This window comes from Staurois parvus, unplaced genomic scaffold, assembly GCF_062004578.1.
Source record: "Staurois parvus isolate SC_StPar_1 unplaced genomic scaffold, SC_StPar_1.0 ptg000327l, whole genome shotgun sequence".
Classification (NCBI taxonomy): domain Eukaryota; kingdom Metazoa; phylum Chordata; class Amphibia; order Anura; family Ranidae; genus Staurois; species Staurois parvus.
The window spans coordinates 4,979,855-4,993,624 of record NW_028318123.1 but is presented as its reverse complement, the minus strand read 5'-3'; the positions used below and the strand labels follow the sequence as shown (position 1 = coordinate 4,993,624).

The following is a 13,770-nucleotide window of genomic DNA, read 5'->3' as shown; positions in this document are numbered from 1 at the left end:
GACTTCTTGCAGAGATCACCAGTGAGGTGCCGAGATTGCACCTTCATAAACTGGCTGCTTCCGTGCATGTCAATGACAGATTCTCTGTGTGCTGAAATGATCAGTGTAGAACATGGGTTACTCCTGCAAGCTATAAAGTGGGACATTCATTTTATCACAGTTTAGGCACACATGAGCTGTAAACTACAATATGGATAAGCATACTGCACCTCCTTTTTTCCCACTGATATTAGAAGCCAACTTGGAGTTTCATAACTTGCAGCCTTTAAAATAGTTCAGAAATTCTAATTGACATCTAATATGTTCACAAACTATTCTCCACTGATCACCTCAGTTTCATAAACTGCTAATAATCTGAGATGAGTTGCAATCATCAGGATCGCAGCTCATCTCAGCTTCATAAACGGACACCTTATTCATTGTTATCACATTTTAATGTTTTGACCTTGTAACTATGACAACACTAGGGGTGTTCTGTTCTTGTTCGTATATAGATCACCCCAGAATTTCTCACTCACTAATTCTCTTCACAATCCTACCTTTATTGTATTGCTGATCCTATAATTCTAGCAAACCGACCTTTGCATTGGGAAGTAGTAAGCAACAGGAATGCATGCTACAAAGCAGTAGCAGCTAAAATTCAGAGATTAAAGTAGATAAAAAAAACAAATCACAAGAATCTCATATAACTGGTAACATGATAATGTGCTCTCAAATGTGGTTTTCAGTCTTCATAAATTTCCAGTAGTTGTGATTGTGCCATGAAGGTCCTTGCTCAAACATTTCCTGATATGGCTAGGCACCTGTTTCCCAATTGTACACTTGTGTTGTTAGCATGTCCCATGTTGTATAAGCAGCCATGCTTACATGTATTGTGCCACAAGGTCCAGCGTTGCCATTATTAGAAAGCCCATTCTATGACAAACATGCAGCTAATGCTGTAGTGAGTGCACTTATACAGAAAGTGGCTGGAAAACGTTAGATAACAGCAGCACTGTGATGCAAAAAAAAAAAAATGTATAATACACAATGCTTTAACAAACTAAATGTCATCTGTGCAGAAAGGCATAGTCAGATGGCCATCCCACTTCCCTATCTGACCATGCAGATAGAAGATGGTGGAGTTTTGACTGATCACACTCTTCTTTGGCAGCAGGGACCGCTGGATAGGAGCGCAGTCATTGAGTCATCATAGCTTCATTCAAGTGTTTGTAATTCCTGTGTTGAAAGTACCATGTACATGGCTCCTTGACAGAGGGTTGCTGAGACACAGGGAAGACAGATACCTCTACAGACTATTACAGCAGCAGTGGCTGACTTGCAGCAGGCGGAATGAAGATAACGAAATAAATTACGTGAAAGGGGTAACCCAAGGGGATGCTCACTGATGATCTGAGGGAACGTCTATGTGATCGGTCCGGATGCTAGTAAACACAGTGCACTAACAAAAGGGGAAAACATGTTGATTCTGGTAATCTATCTGTCAGCTGATAAATATTATATATATATATATAGATGTATATACTATCATATATAAAAATAAGGTATGAAGATCTTTACTTTTCAGGGTTAGAGAGACTAGGCTTAGAACCAGGGTGGGAGTAGGTTTAGCCTTATTTAGATTTTTACTGAACTTCCACTTTAAATGCTATACACATACCTGTTGCCAGACAGGACTATTTTAACCCCTTTATGCCACAGCAGCCCATATGTGCGGCAGCACAAAGCTGGGCTTTAATGCCCACATATGCACCGCTGGCGGGGCAATGTTTATGTGCTCTCAGCACAAAGACTGAGCTACCGAAAACAGCTTTGGTCCCAAGAAGTCTTCATGTGACCACTGTGATAGCTAATCACAGTGGTTACACGATTGCCGATCCTTCCCGCCCCCCTGGGTGTTAAGGACTATTAAAGCGGAAGCCAGAGCAGGTGGGAATGGGTTAAAAAAGTTGGAAAAAAAGAAATTTACCATGATAGATTTACCTTGAGCACATCAGAAGCTGGAGGTCAAAGACTGATAACAGATGTTAAAAAAACAAACAAACAAAAAAAAAAAACAACAAACTCCTTGGGAAAAAAGACCTATAAATATAATTGACCCCAGACCCTTAGACTTAAAGACTAGTCTGCACATCGATACCAATCACTGAAATATACATTTAGATAAACAATGTCTACCGAATGCATGCAATCTTCTGCTCCTTTATAAGGCAAAGATCTTTCCCCATATAAAATGATCTAATAGCACCACTCCAAATATAATATGTACTTTTAACCAAATGCTTAAGCCAATTTCTGGAGATAATTGTCTTTCAGTACTCCTGCAGGCTATAAAGTGGGCTAATAATTTTATCACTGTTCAGGCACACTTGGGCTGTAAACAACACTATAGATAAGCATTTGCAATGATATTAGAAGTCAACTTGGGAGTTTCATAACTTGCAGCCTTTCAAATAAGTCAGAAATTCTAATTAAGTGTTCTTGCATGGCAAGACCACTTACTGTTATCTCACATATATATTCTATTATAGCCAAATTTACCACCGTAACTCCTCCCACAGTTATTACACTACATAGACAGTAATATACCGAAACGTGCGGATTGTTCCCGATTGGTGTGCTATTACTTTGTGGAACGTTTCGCCAATTGGTTTATGAAATATCGGCGTTTTTGTGGTGAAATTGGTCCCATAGGAATGAATGGCGGAATGTTCAAAACTAGAGTGGGAGCCGCCCACTCCAGTTGTAGACTACTGGTGGAGGCAAGAACACTTCACACAATTTCCCCAGAAATTGTAGCTTTTCTAGTTGACATCTAATATCCTCACAAACTATTCTTAAGGCAGCAATACTATTTGATTCTATTACATTCAAATACCATGCAAAAAATCAGACAAAACACTCACAACTATTGCCACATTATGAAATGATTTCAATAAAGTAATACCATGAATGTTAATCAATAATAATCTGTTTCAGTAACGAGATTTCTTTTAAAACAAACATTTTATTGGACAGTGTTTCTGAACGAGTTTCATTAAATGCAAGGTTTGAGCTGTGTGATTGTCTTTATAGTCCTTATAGCATCTCAGAAGATTTATACAGACATTCACATCTCATTGTAGACACAGGTAGGTGTTTCAAATTCCATCTCCAATAGAGCTTACCGCCAAAAGAAAAAATACATTAAGACAGATTTAGCAGAGCAGAATATTCACTGTCTACGTTAGACTTTTGCATTGCATATATTCACTCTTTTACATTAAAAATGTAAGTAAAAATTTATCCATATTCCATGAAGGAAGGTCTTAAATATATGTATAAAAATATACTTTTAGGTTTTATTTTTGATAGTAAAATTGAAGCTGTGGCTATGCATTAATCAGTTTTCTCCATCAGGTTATACATTGGCTAGTATTTCCATCATAGATTTCTCTTCAAGGCCACTGCAAAATATATTTGGCAGGTCCCCTTAAAACATTAGCGAATAAAAACAAACATTTGCTCTGCCCTTTCATTCTGTGTGTATTGTTGAAACAGTTTAAACAGAAATTGATAACCTACTTAAGACTCTTTTGTGCTGTATCATGGAGAGAACCCTAAATCTGACAGCCACCTAGTAAACCATCAATAACTGTCAAATTGTTAACAGTGCCCACTGGACAGGTAGATGAGCATTCTGATCCAGTGCTTTATAGTTGTGATGAGATATCAATATACCAGTAGGTGATGCTACAGATAACAACTGTATCTGCAGCTCCTCATACCGGTAGACCTGGAAGCTGTAGAGAGAGGATACCCACAGCGCTACAACACAGAAGGGTCATTTGTAAATAGGGGACATACATTTTAACAGGAAAATCCACTTTAAATAGACCAGGGCATGGCATGCACAATGTCTGTGGTGTGTTAAGTAGTAATTTCTGCAAGTATTTTAACTGCCCATAGATAGCTGCAGTAAGTCTAATGTTCCCAAGCAGAAACAACTATATTGGCCACAGACAGTGGGTATGAGCCCTTTACAAAACATAGCCGTACAATAAACATGGTTCTGAAAAGAACAGTAACAACTCTTTGCAGGCTATTAAACACGTCATGAATACAATATATATATAACCAACAGTAGCATTGCTTGTTGTTTCAGATATACAGTGTTACATTCTATAGACCATTATAACATGTATATAGACAGGAAAAATGAAAAAAAAATGCCCGTTGGTTCTGTTAACATAAAGCTATATAATATATGTCTCTAAAAGATTAACCCCTGACCGCTGTTGTTGTAAAGATAGTTAAGATATTTAACCCTGTAAATGCTTTATATCTGTCTTCTAATCAAAATAATAAATAAGAGATACATACAGTAGAATGGATGTATTTACAGACAGAGTGACAGACTGTATGAAACAATTCTTTTAATAAAGACAAATTGATTAAAAAGAAAGACAGACTAGACTAAAAGATAGATAGATAGATAGATAGATAGATAGATAGATAGATAGATAATCAAAGGCAGAAGCAAAGCATTTACAAAATATATTGGAAAAAGAAAACAAATATCTAGATTTGTTTCATTGTTCAATATTATTATGCATTTGTCCTTGTATTACACAAAATATAATTTGTTTGGAAATGCAACCTAAATAAAAAGCATGTAATTCATAATCTTTGGTCTATGTCCTACTGTATGAGTGGTAGAATGAATATCTGTTGAGTTACGTCCACTGATCGCTGCCTTTCCAGCTGGGAAAAAAGCATATTAAATTGCAAGGTCATTTTACCTTTCAGCAGCTCTTTGCATTGTCCCAGCAGCCACATAAAGCAGGAGCAGTTATGTTTTAGTTTCCTAAGTTTGTCGAAATAAATCAATCGAATCTGCTCTTGCAGTTACACAAGATCCATGCTGCTGCAGGCACACTGACATCCATAGCCTTACTCCCTTTTATTAGACATACATTAATACTGCACAAATGTATAAAAATATGGCAGAGTTGTCATCATAACAATACCTTCTTATATATATGCCTATAGATATAAAAATTACAGTTAATTTAACATATAAACAAACTACACACACAAATGTCTGAGTGTGCAGATAATATATATAATTATAGATTTTTATATATATAATACTTTTAATGCAATATATAAATGTTATACTGTAAGTTTTTATATAAACTACTTTTGCTGTTGTACGGCTTCACAATGTTTTAAACAGCTCAAAATAACTTGACGTTGTAACAATGATATGACTCTATGATAAGAATTAATCATAAATACATTTTACAAAAAATATCAAATATGGAAGTGTTATTTCCTTAAAAAATCCTTTATCTGGATAAATTCACTTTTTTTTAGCTTTTAAGCCTAAAATAGCATTGTATTTTAATAAGGCTACGCGTTTCTTTCCTATAAATAGATGGGTGCCAAACAGGGAAAAATGGTTTGGGGGTTCTCTTCGTTTCATGGAATTGGTAAAATTCCTCAGATACACATCCGACATTATCTTCTTAACTTATTGCACATTCCAATGTCACGAGGAAACTGGCAGCGGAGAACCAGACAATCAACAAAAGTATTTGTGGGTAGATTTGCGGCACAGTGTAACCTCACACAAGCATATTGCACATATCAGTATAACTATAAGTACTTACTTACACATACCTCCCGCATACCATAATTATTATGAGGGGAATTATTACTTTTCAACCAGTAAAACTGTGAGGCTTGGCAAAATGAATCAAATCTGAGATTTGGTGACTCTGAGATAAGGCTTGAGTTAATAAAAAATGGAATATAAATGATCAGACACCTAAAACTGCTCATACAATTGCCTGTCTTGTCATATAAAATAAATAACAAAGTAAAAAAAGAGCATGAGATCCCTTTATATTGGCCATAGCAGGTAAACATCACTGCCCCGAGCGGAACTCTCGTTGATCCGGGTGGGTGTCATATGACGTCCTTCCCGGATCGCGCCTTGCGCGTGCCCGCAGGGCCGCACTGTGGTGAGATCTGTCACCGGCTGTGTACCTCGGACACAGCCGATGACAGATCTATGTACCGGCCAGTACCATGTGACCTGCTGTGACCAATCACAGCAGGTCACATGACAGTTGTAAACAATGGATGGCTTCCTTTCATGTCATCCAATGTATACAATTGTGTCACTAGCTGTGATTGGTCACAGCGATCACATGCACAGACTGGGCCAGTCACAGCCCATCTGTGTCATGTGATTAGCCGTGGCCAATCACAGCTAATCACAACAAAAAACCTGAATGGATCGATTTCATTCAGTTAAATGCTTGCTTAAAGCAAAGAAATTCTTTGATATAAGCATATACTGATCACTTCCCCAAAGTAGTACAATGTTACTATGTAACATTATACTACTTTGGTCATAGCGTAAAATTAAATGAAAATCGTAAAAAAAAAAAAAGAGAAAAAAATTTAATTAAAAAATAAAATGTCACCAGTCAGTGTCCCTGATCACCGCCACACCAGTTATATGATGTCGCTGTACTGCACTGGTGACAGTATGTAAAAAAAAATTATGTATTTAATTTCTTCTCTTTCCAAAAAATTATGACAAAAAAATTACGACTTCAAAAAACTCGCCATGCCTCTTATTAAATACGTCGGACTGTCTACTTTGCAAAAAGGGGTCATTTGGGGGATATCTGTACTGTTCTGACATTCTTGGGCCTCACGAAATTTGATTGGCTGTCAGTACTTCAGGATTCATCAATTTTCAGATATATCCCAGAGTTTGTGAACTCTATAACTTTCCTACAGACTAAATAATAAACACTGATTTGGGTTATTTTCACCAAAGAAATGTAGCAGAATACATCTTGGCCTAAATTTATGAAGAACAGTTATTTATTTGCAAGTTTTTGTAACAGAAAAAAAGAAAAACTTGGGTTTTTTAAAAAAAATGTTTGGTCTTCTTTTGTTAATTTAGCAAAAAATAAAAACCCCAGTGGTGATTAAATACCACCAAAAAAAAGCTCTAGTTGTGTGAACAAAATGATAAAAATTTAGTTTGGGTACAGTGTTGCATGACTGTGCAATTGTCATTCAAATTATGAGAGCACTGAAACCTGAAAATTGGCCAGGGCAGGAAGGCCAATTTTCCTTAAAATTTATTTTTAAATTTTTGTTAGATTTACTTTCCTTTTTTTAAGTTAGGATGGCCGTAGGTATGCTTAAATATCCCTTTGAAGCTCTTTCACCAAATTGCTATTCACCCAGTACTCATTTTCATGTATACACTGACTGTTTCACAAAGAAGTCAACTAAAGAGCAGTCTCTTTAAGGTCATTCAAATTTGGCAATCGGGTTCTTTTTGTCCGGTTAAAAGGCAGCCCATTCTGTCCAGGTTTTGATGCCAACTGGTCGGGAAAAGAAGCTCCTTCACTTGTCCCTCTGTTTACCGGGGAAACATGCCAATGCGACTCCGGCTGTCCAGGAAGCTGCAGGCCCTGCCGACTCTTTGACTGCGCCTCCTGTCGATGGGAGGAGCTGGAAGGTTGACCCATTGGGTGTATTCTGGCCTCTGAGAAGTTGGGTGTTTTAGGCGGTTGGTTTGGTAAAGGTTGGAAATGTGAATTTGGGGGAACTGAGTGGTTTGATGATGATGGGTGTAAGAGTTTCCAAAGTGACTTTAGAGGCTGACTCTGCAAAGTAACAGGTTTGTGAGTGAAGATGTTGCATACATCTAAGCAGCCCATAAGATAGCAAACGGTAACCAATAACATCTGAGAAAGTTAAAATCACACGTTCCTTTGCCCATTATCCACTATGGGATTACATGTACATATTATAAAAGGTCTGACCAAAAGGACTATGATTTAGTTTTCCCAATGATGGTGAAGGTATGAATTGTGAGAATATAATGAGCATGTCAATATGGCAGTATTGAGCTTGGCACAGGCAGCCTCTTAGCAATCCTGCCACTGGTGAATTGTCAAAATTAGCAGCAGCAGGATCACATAGGGGCATAGTTGCCCATCTGACATCAGTCTAGGGGAAATAAAATCCAGAGGTTATTAAATATCACCAATTGAACAAAAATAATACAATAATTTATACTATTGCATTGCTGAGTAACTGTCAGTCAAACTATTACAGCACTAAAACTAAAAAATTGCCTGTTAAGAAGGGGTGTGACATGCTGCTATTGAGGTAGTTCAAGAGATTTGTAAATGCAATCAAAACTCTCCTGCTAGACAGCATAGTTGGGTCCTTGATCTCCACTACAATTACAGCAGAGCTTGGTCCTGAACACACCCCCATTGTGCTGACTAGACAGTGAAAAAGCAACAGCACAGTCATCTCTATGTTCACATTACTCTCTCTTCTTCTTGGCATGCTCACTGACAGCAGATGTGCACTGCACTGCAGCATGGCATGATTGGCTACTAGTAATAACCTTTTCGCTCCGGTTTTCAAAAAATACAGGAAGTTGCTAGACAATTCAGGAACCTACACTTACATCTGACTGATTTTATATATACAGTGCCTTTAAAAACTATTCATACCAATTTAAATTTTCCACATTTTGTCATGTTACAACCAAAAACGCAAATATATTTTATTGGGATTTTATATGATAGACCAGCACAAGGCGGCACATAATTGTGAAGTGGAAGGAAAATTATTTTCAAAATTATTTACAAATAAATATCTGAAAAGTGTGGCGTGCATTTGTATTCATTCCCTTTTACTCTGATACCCCTAACTAAAATCTAGTGGAATCAGTTGTCTTCAGAAGTCACCTAATTAGTAAATAGAGTGCACCTGCATGTAATTTAATCTCAGTATAAGAACAGCTGTTCTGTGAAGCCCTCAGAGGTTTGTTAGAGAACATTAGTGAACAAACAGCATCATGAAGGCCAAGGAACACACCAGACAGGTCAGGGATAATGTTGTGGAGAAGTTTAAAGCAGGGTTAGGTTATAAATAAATATCCCAAGCTTTGAACATCTCACAAAGCACTGTTCAATCTGAAAATGCACAACTGCAAACCTACCAAGACACCTAACCTGCCATCCACCTAAACTGGCAGTCCGAGCAAGGAGAGCATTAATCAGAGAAGCAGCCAAGAGACCCATGGTAACTCTGGAGGAGCTGCAGAGATCCACAGCTCAGGTGGGAGAATCTGTCCACAGGACGACTATTAGTCGTGCACTCCACAAATCTGGCCTTTATGGAAGAGTGGCAAGAAGAAAGCCATAAGAAAGTCCCATTTGCAGTTTGCAAGAAGCCATGTGGGGGACACAGCAAACATGTGGAAGTAGGTGCTCTGGTCAGATGAGACCAAAATTGAACTTTTTGGCTAAAAAGCAAAACGATATGTGTTGTGGAAGACTAACACTGGACATCACCCTGAACACACCATTCCACCATGAAACATGGCGGTAGCAGCATGATGTTTTGAGGATGCTTTTCTTTAGCAGAGACAGGGAAGCTGGTCAGAGTTGATGGGAAGAAAGATGAAGCCAAATACAGGGCCATCTTAGAAAAAAACCTGTTAGAGTCTGCAAAAAACTTGAGACTGGAGTGGAGTTTCACTTTCCAGCAGAACAATGAACCTAAACATACAGCCAAATCTACAATGGAATGGTTTACATCAAAACATATTCATGTTTTAGAATGGCCCAAAGTCCATACCGAATTGAGAATTTGTGGCAAGACTTGACAATTGCTGTTCACAGATGCCTTCCATCCAACCTGACAGAGCTTGAGCTATTTTGAAAAGAAGAATGGGTAAACATTTCAGTCTCTAGATGAGCAAAGCTGGTAGATACATACCCAAAAAGACTTGTAGTGAAAGGTGGTTCTACAAAGTATTGACTCGAGGGGGCTGAATACAATTGCACATCACACTTTTCAGATATTTGTAAAAAAATGTGAAAACCATTTATCATTTTCCTTCCACTTCACAATTATGTGCCACTACGTGTTGGTCTATCACATAAAATCCCACTAAAATAGATCTACATTTTTGGTTGTAACATGACAAAATGTGGAACATTTAAAGGGGTATGAATTTTTTTTCAAGGCACTGCATATATATCATCTCTTAAAGTGGAACTTCACCCTCGAAAGGGAAGTTCTAATTTTCTACCTCCCCTCTTCAACTTTTGACCTATTTTGTGGGAGTTGGTACCTGGCTTTGACAGGTACTCCACATCTGCCAGGAAGTTCACCCCCCCCCCAACAATGCCCGCCCACAGCCTCTAGGGACACGTCACAGGTCCCAGAGGCTGCAGGATCATTTATAGGGCATAGCGTGGCTTACGGTGGGGGAGTGGGCTGTAAAGCCCCAAGGCATCACAGCTGGATACACACAGTTACCATGGCAGTGCTGGGGACCTGAAGACCAATGAAGAACTGGCCCGGGTGAGGACACTGCTAGATGCCTGGACAGGTAAACATTATTAAAAGTCAGCAGCTACAGCATTTTGAGCTTCTGACTTTTAATTTGGGAGGGCCTGAAGAACCTCTAACTTCAGTTCACTTTTAATATAAACAAAACAAATAGCATTTGTGGTATACAAAGAACCAGAGTTTGTGCTGCTCTGGATAACAAAATGTTGTTATGAATCATTGAGCCAAAAAGCTTTAAAGTAGGAAAACACTTACATGTGAGTGGATTTCTCCCATCTTGTCGGGGCGCCACTCCTTGTGCCGGCTGCTTTTGTGACTGGAGGAGAGGACACCTTTCTGTATGGCCAGATGTTCCTGACCTTCTGTATTAGGCATCTAATACAATAATAAAACAAATTATATTGCACCAGGAATATACAAAAAAAAGCACCAGTGTCATTTGTAAACCTTCCTACTGTAAATATATGTGGCGGCCACAGAGGGTTTTATTCAAGTCTCAGACAGTGATATTCAGTTTACAGCAGTTAAACCTCAAGCATAAATCCACTAAGTTTTATTTGAACCTAGAAGGGATATAATACATAACCCCATTATCATTTTAAAATCATACAACCCTCTCTATATGGGAAAAATAAATATTCCATGTTGAATAATTTGAAGTGAATGTAAACCCAAACAATGTATTTCTCTTACTTGCTCCCTTTTAGTCTATTGACGATACCATATTTTGTTATAGATGTTCAAAAGGTATAACACAAGTACTTGATCCTGCCAGAAATCTTGTGCTCTCTACCTGTGCTGCCATTTTATCAGTTAGCATTGTTTACAGCTATCTCTGTGGGCTACAGAACTGGTAAGGGGGAGGTGTTCTGCTGTAATCCGAACACATTTCCTGTCCTGTGAACGTCGACACCCTAGTAAAGGAAGTGTGTTACTGGCAAAATTGCTTGGTGAAAATAAATGAAAAATGCCTGGGGGAAAAAAAAAGCTAATAGGGCTTCTATGTCGAAGGACTGGTAAACTGCAATCTATTACATTTGTGTTTTAAGTTTTGATATTCTTTAAATGGTTTCTATTGGGTATTGCCACTGTGCAATATAGTTACTATAGAACAATATATTTCAGTTGTTTCTTTTTGTGATATCAACAGCTGCTAATATTTTAAATAACATCCTGCTCTCAGGCAGTTCTGTGCCATTAGTTGAGCTAAAAATGTGGTATTGTGTATACTTTTCCATTAAACGTGATCATTTAATAATTCAGAGCAAATATTATATTTTTGTATTGCTAAGGATAACCCAAGCTGTTTTTTTTTTTAAATATGTTTACTAATTATCTGCATTTCTAGTAAATTACACATTTTCATTTATTTAGCAGTGTGCTACAGACCGAAAGCAAATGTCCCGGGCTACAGGCAAACTAGGAATAAAAGTTACAATCTTGACAATGATCACACTGGCCCATCTGAAATGTAAAGCCCAGCTACTTATAAAATCTTGCTTTAGTATTGGATAAAGTAGGGAAAGATTGAAAAACTCTTTAAGGGTTACAGCCATTTGTATACCAGCTAACACAGGGTTTCTCAACCAGGGTTCCATGGAACCCCATGGTTCCTCCAGAAGTTGCTTGGGGTTCCTTGAGCAATGAGCAATTTCTGCCTTCGATAAGTTTCTACTGACACCATTGGTCCTTTTAGTGATCTGTAAGCGGGCAATTCTTCCCAATGACAACAAGTGTAAGCAGCATTCTTCCTTCTGACCATCACGCTAATGTATCATGAGTTAGATGTAGTAATTTTTAGCAGGGCTTTCCGGAGACCATAAAGGTATTTCAAGGGTACCCTTTTGCTGAAAAGGTTGAGAAAAGCTGAGTTAAGAAGATTTCCTATCACTTTCTTTCTAAAAGTACCTGTCACTCGGTCAGGAATAAGGGGGGTCTCATCAGCGGAGATACAGACAGCAATCATACCTGAAAGAGGTTCTGCTCTTCTGCAGTCCACATATAATTCTCTAATCCATTGTTATTCCTCTATGTGTCCCTATTAGAGTGATTTAACTTCTCTGTTGGCCCTGGTGACACCTATCATTGACATATTAAGTCAGGGGAGACCCCCAGCAGCCATATGAAAAGGCTGAAAGTAAGGGAAAATCCAGATTGGAACATAAGGTAAGGAGAAATCTTCCAATCGGGAAATCTATTTTTGTGACAACTGTCAATGGTTGAATTTTCCCTTCCTATGTGGAGCTTTCCTTTTTACTCTCTGCCATGTCTCTAGTACAGGAACAACAAAGAAACCTCTCCTAAGGGGACACAGACAGCAATAAAACCTGACAGAGGTTCTAACCCATTCATACTCTATAAAAGTAAAAAAAAAACAAATCAAAAAAATTGTTGGCTTTAGTTCTAGCTGTCAATTAATAATAGAGATGCATTTTTCTACTATTAATTGCTGATAATAATGCCTACAATGTGCGTGAAGTTTTCAAGGAAGCTAACAAATGACACTGGTGCACAGGTAACATAACTGCAGAAAATGAAAACAATTTATAAAGTCACATGATTTGTACCATCTTTCCAAGCAGATTTTAACCAATAGGTTCCCTTTTTCCAGAAATAAAGACAGTGTTTGCCATGCAGATCTCAACACCACCCAATGACCACCCATGCTGTTAGTTCCGAGCAAAAAAGAAAGTGAAAGAGAAAATTTAAATTTTTGTGAGGGAAACAGTCAGCTTGAGCATGATGAAAAGAAGTTTTAAAACTTGGATTTTGTTTGGAAGTGCATGGGGTATAACAGAAAATGAATGTCTAATGTAGTAAAATGTCAAAATACAGCCAAGATTTACAGTTCAACTCTACCTTTCTTATTAGAAGTAGAACTATGAGGGCTATATTTATCTTCATATTCTTACTGCAATCCTGTTGCTATAGAAAGAATTTTCTACCAAGTCTCACCTGTCAAAACAGTGCATATTCACTTTTTCTGCTGTCTATGTCACTGAACACCTCAGTATTTTCCTGAAGTCTGCACTAAAATCATCACTTCTGAGAGTGTCAATTTCCATGGTTCCCCCATAGCTCTCACTTTTCCCTGCTGCTGACCTTCAAACATTCGAAGATAGTGCGGATGTAAAGGTCATCAGGAAGGAACCAGTGACATCTGCAGTGGACCACGTAGACCGACACTACCAGAAAAGTTGGTTTTATTGCAGACTTGAGCCAAAGATTAGTCAGCATTGGAGAGAAGTTTGGCGGTGTGAGCAGCAGGTAACATGGAGTATACATTGGTAGAACATGTTTTGTACAGTGATAGGGCCATTTTAACAAGCAGTAAATAAGCTTTAAAACAAGCTCATGCTGTCCTCTGTAGTT

The 13,770-nt window shown here is 38.0% G+C and overlaps 1 protein-coding gene across 4 annotated transcripts in view; it reads right to left on the bottom strand.

Moving 5' to 3' along the window:
* Positions 1-2,987: 2,987 nt before the first annotated feature.
* CDKL5 (cyclin dependent kinase like 5) overlaps positions 2,988-13,770 on the bottom strand; it is a 434,956-nt gene continuing 424,173 nt past the window's right edge. For all 4 annotated transcript variants that reach the window (XM_089683897.1, XM_089683900.1, XM_089683898.1 and 1 more), the window contains 2 exons: positions 10,654-10,773; positions 2,988-7,682 (listed from right to left, as the gene is read on the bottom strand). In XM_089683897.1, coding sequence (XP_089540023.1) covers positions 7,302-7,682; positions 10,654-10,773 — 501 coding nt within the window. In that variant the 3' untranslated portion in view covers positions 2,988-7,301. The remainder of the gene's footprint in view (positions 7,683-10,653; positions 10,774-13,770) is intronic.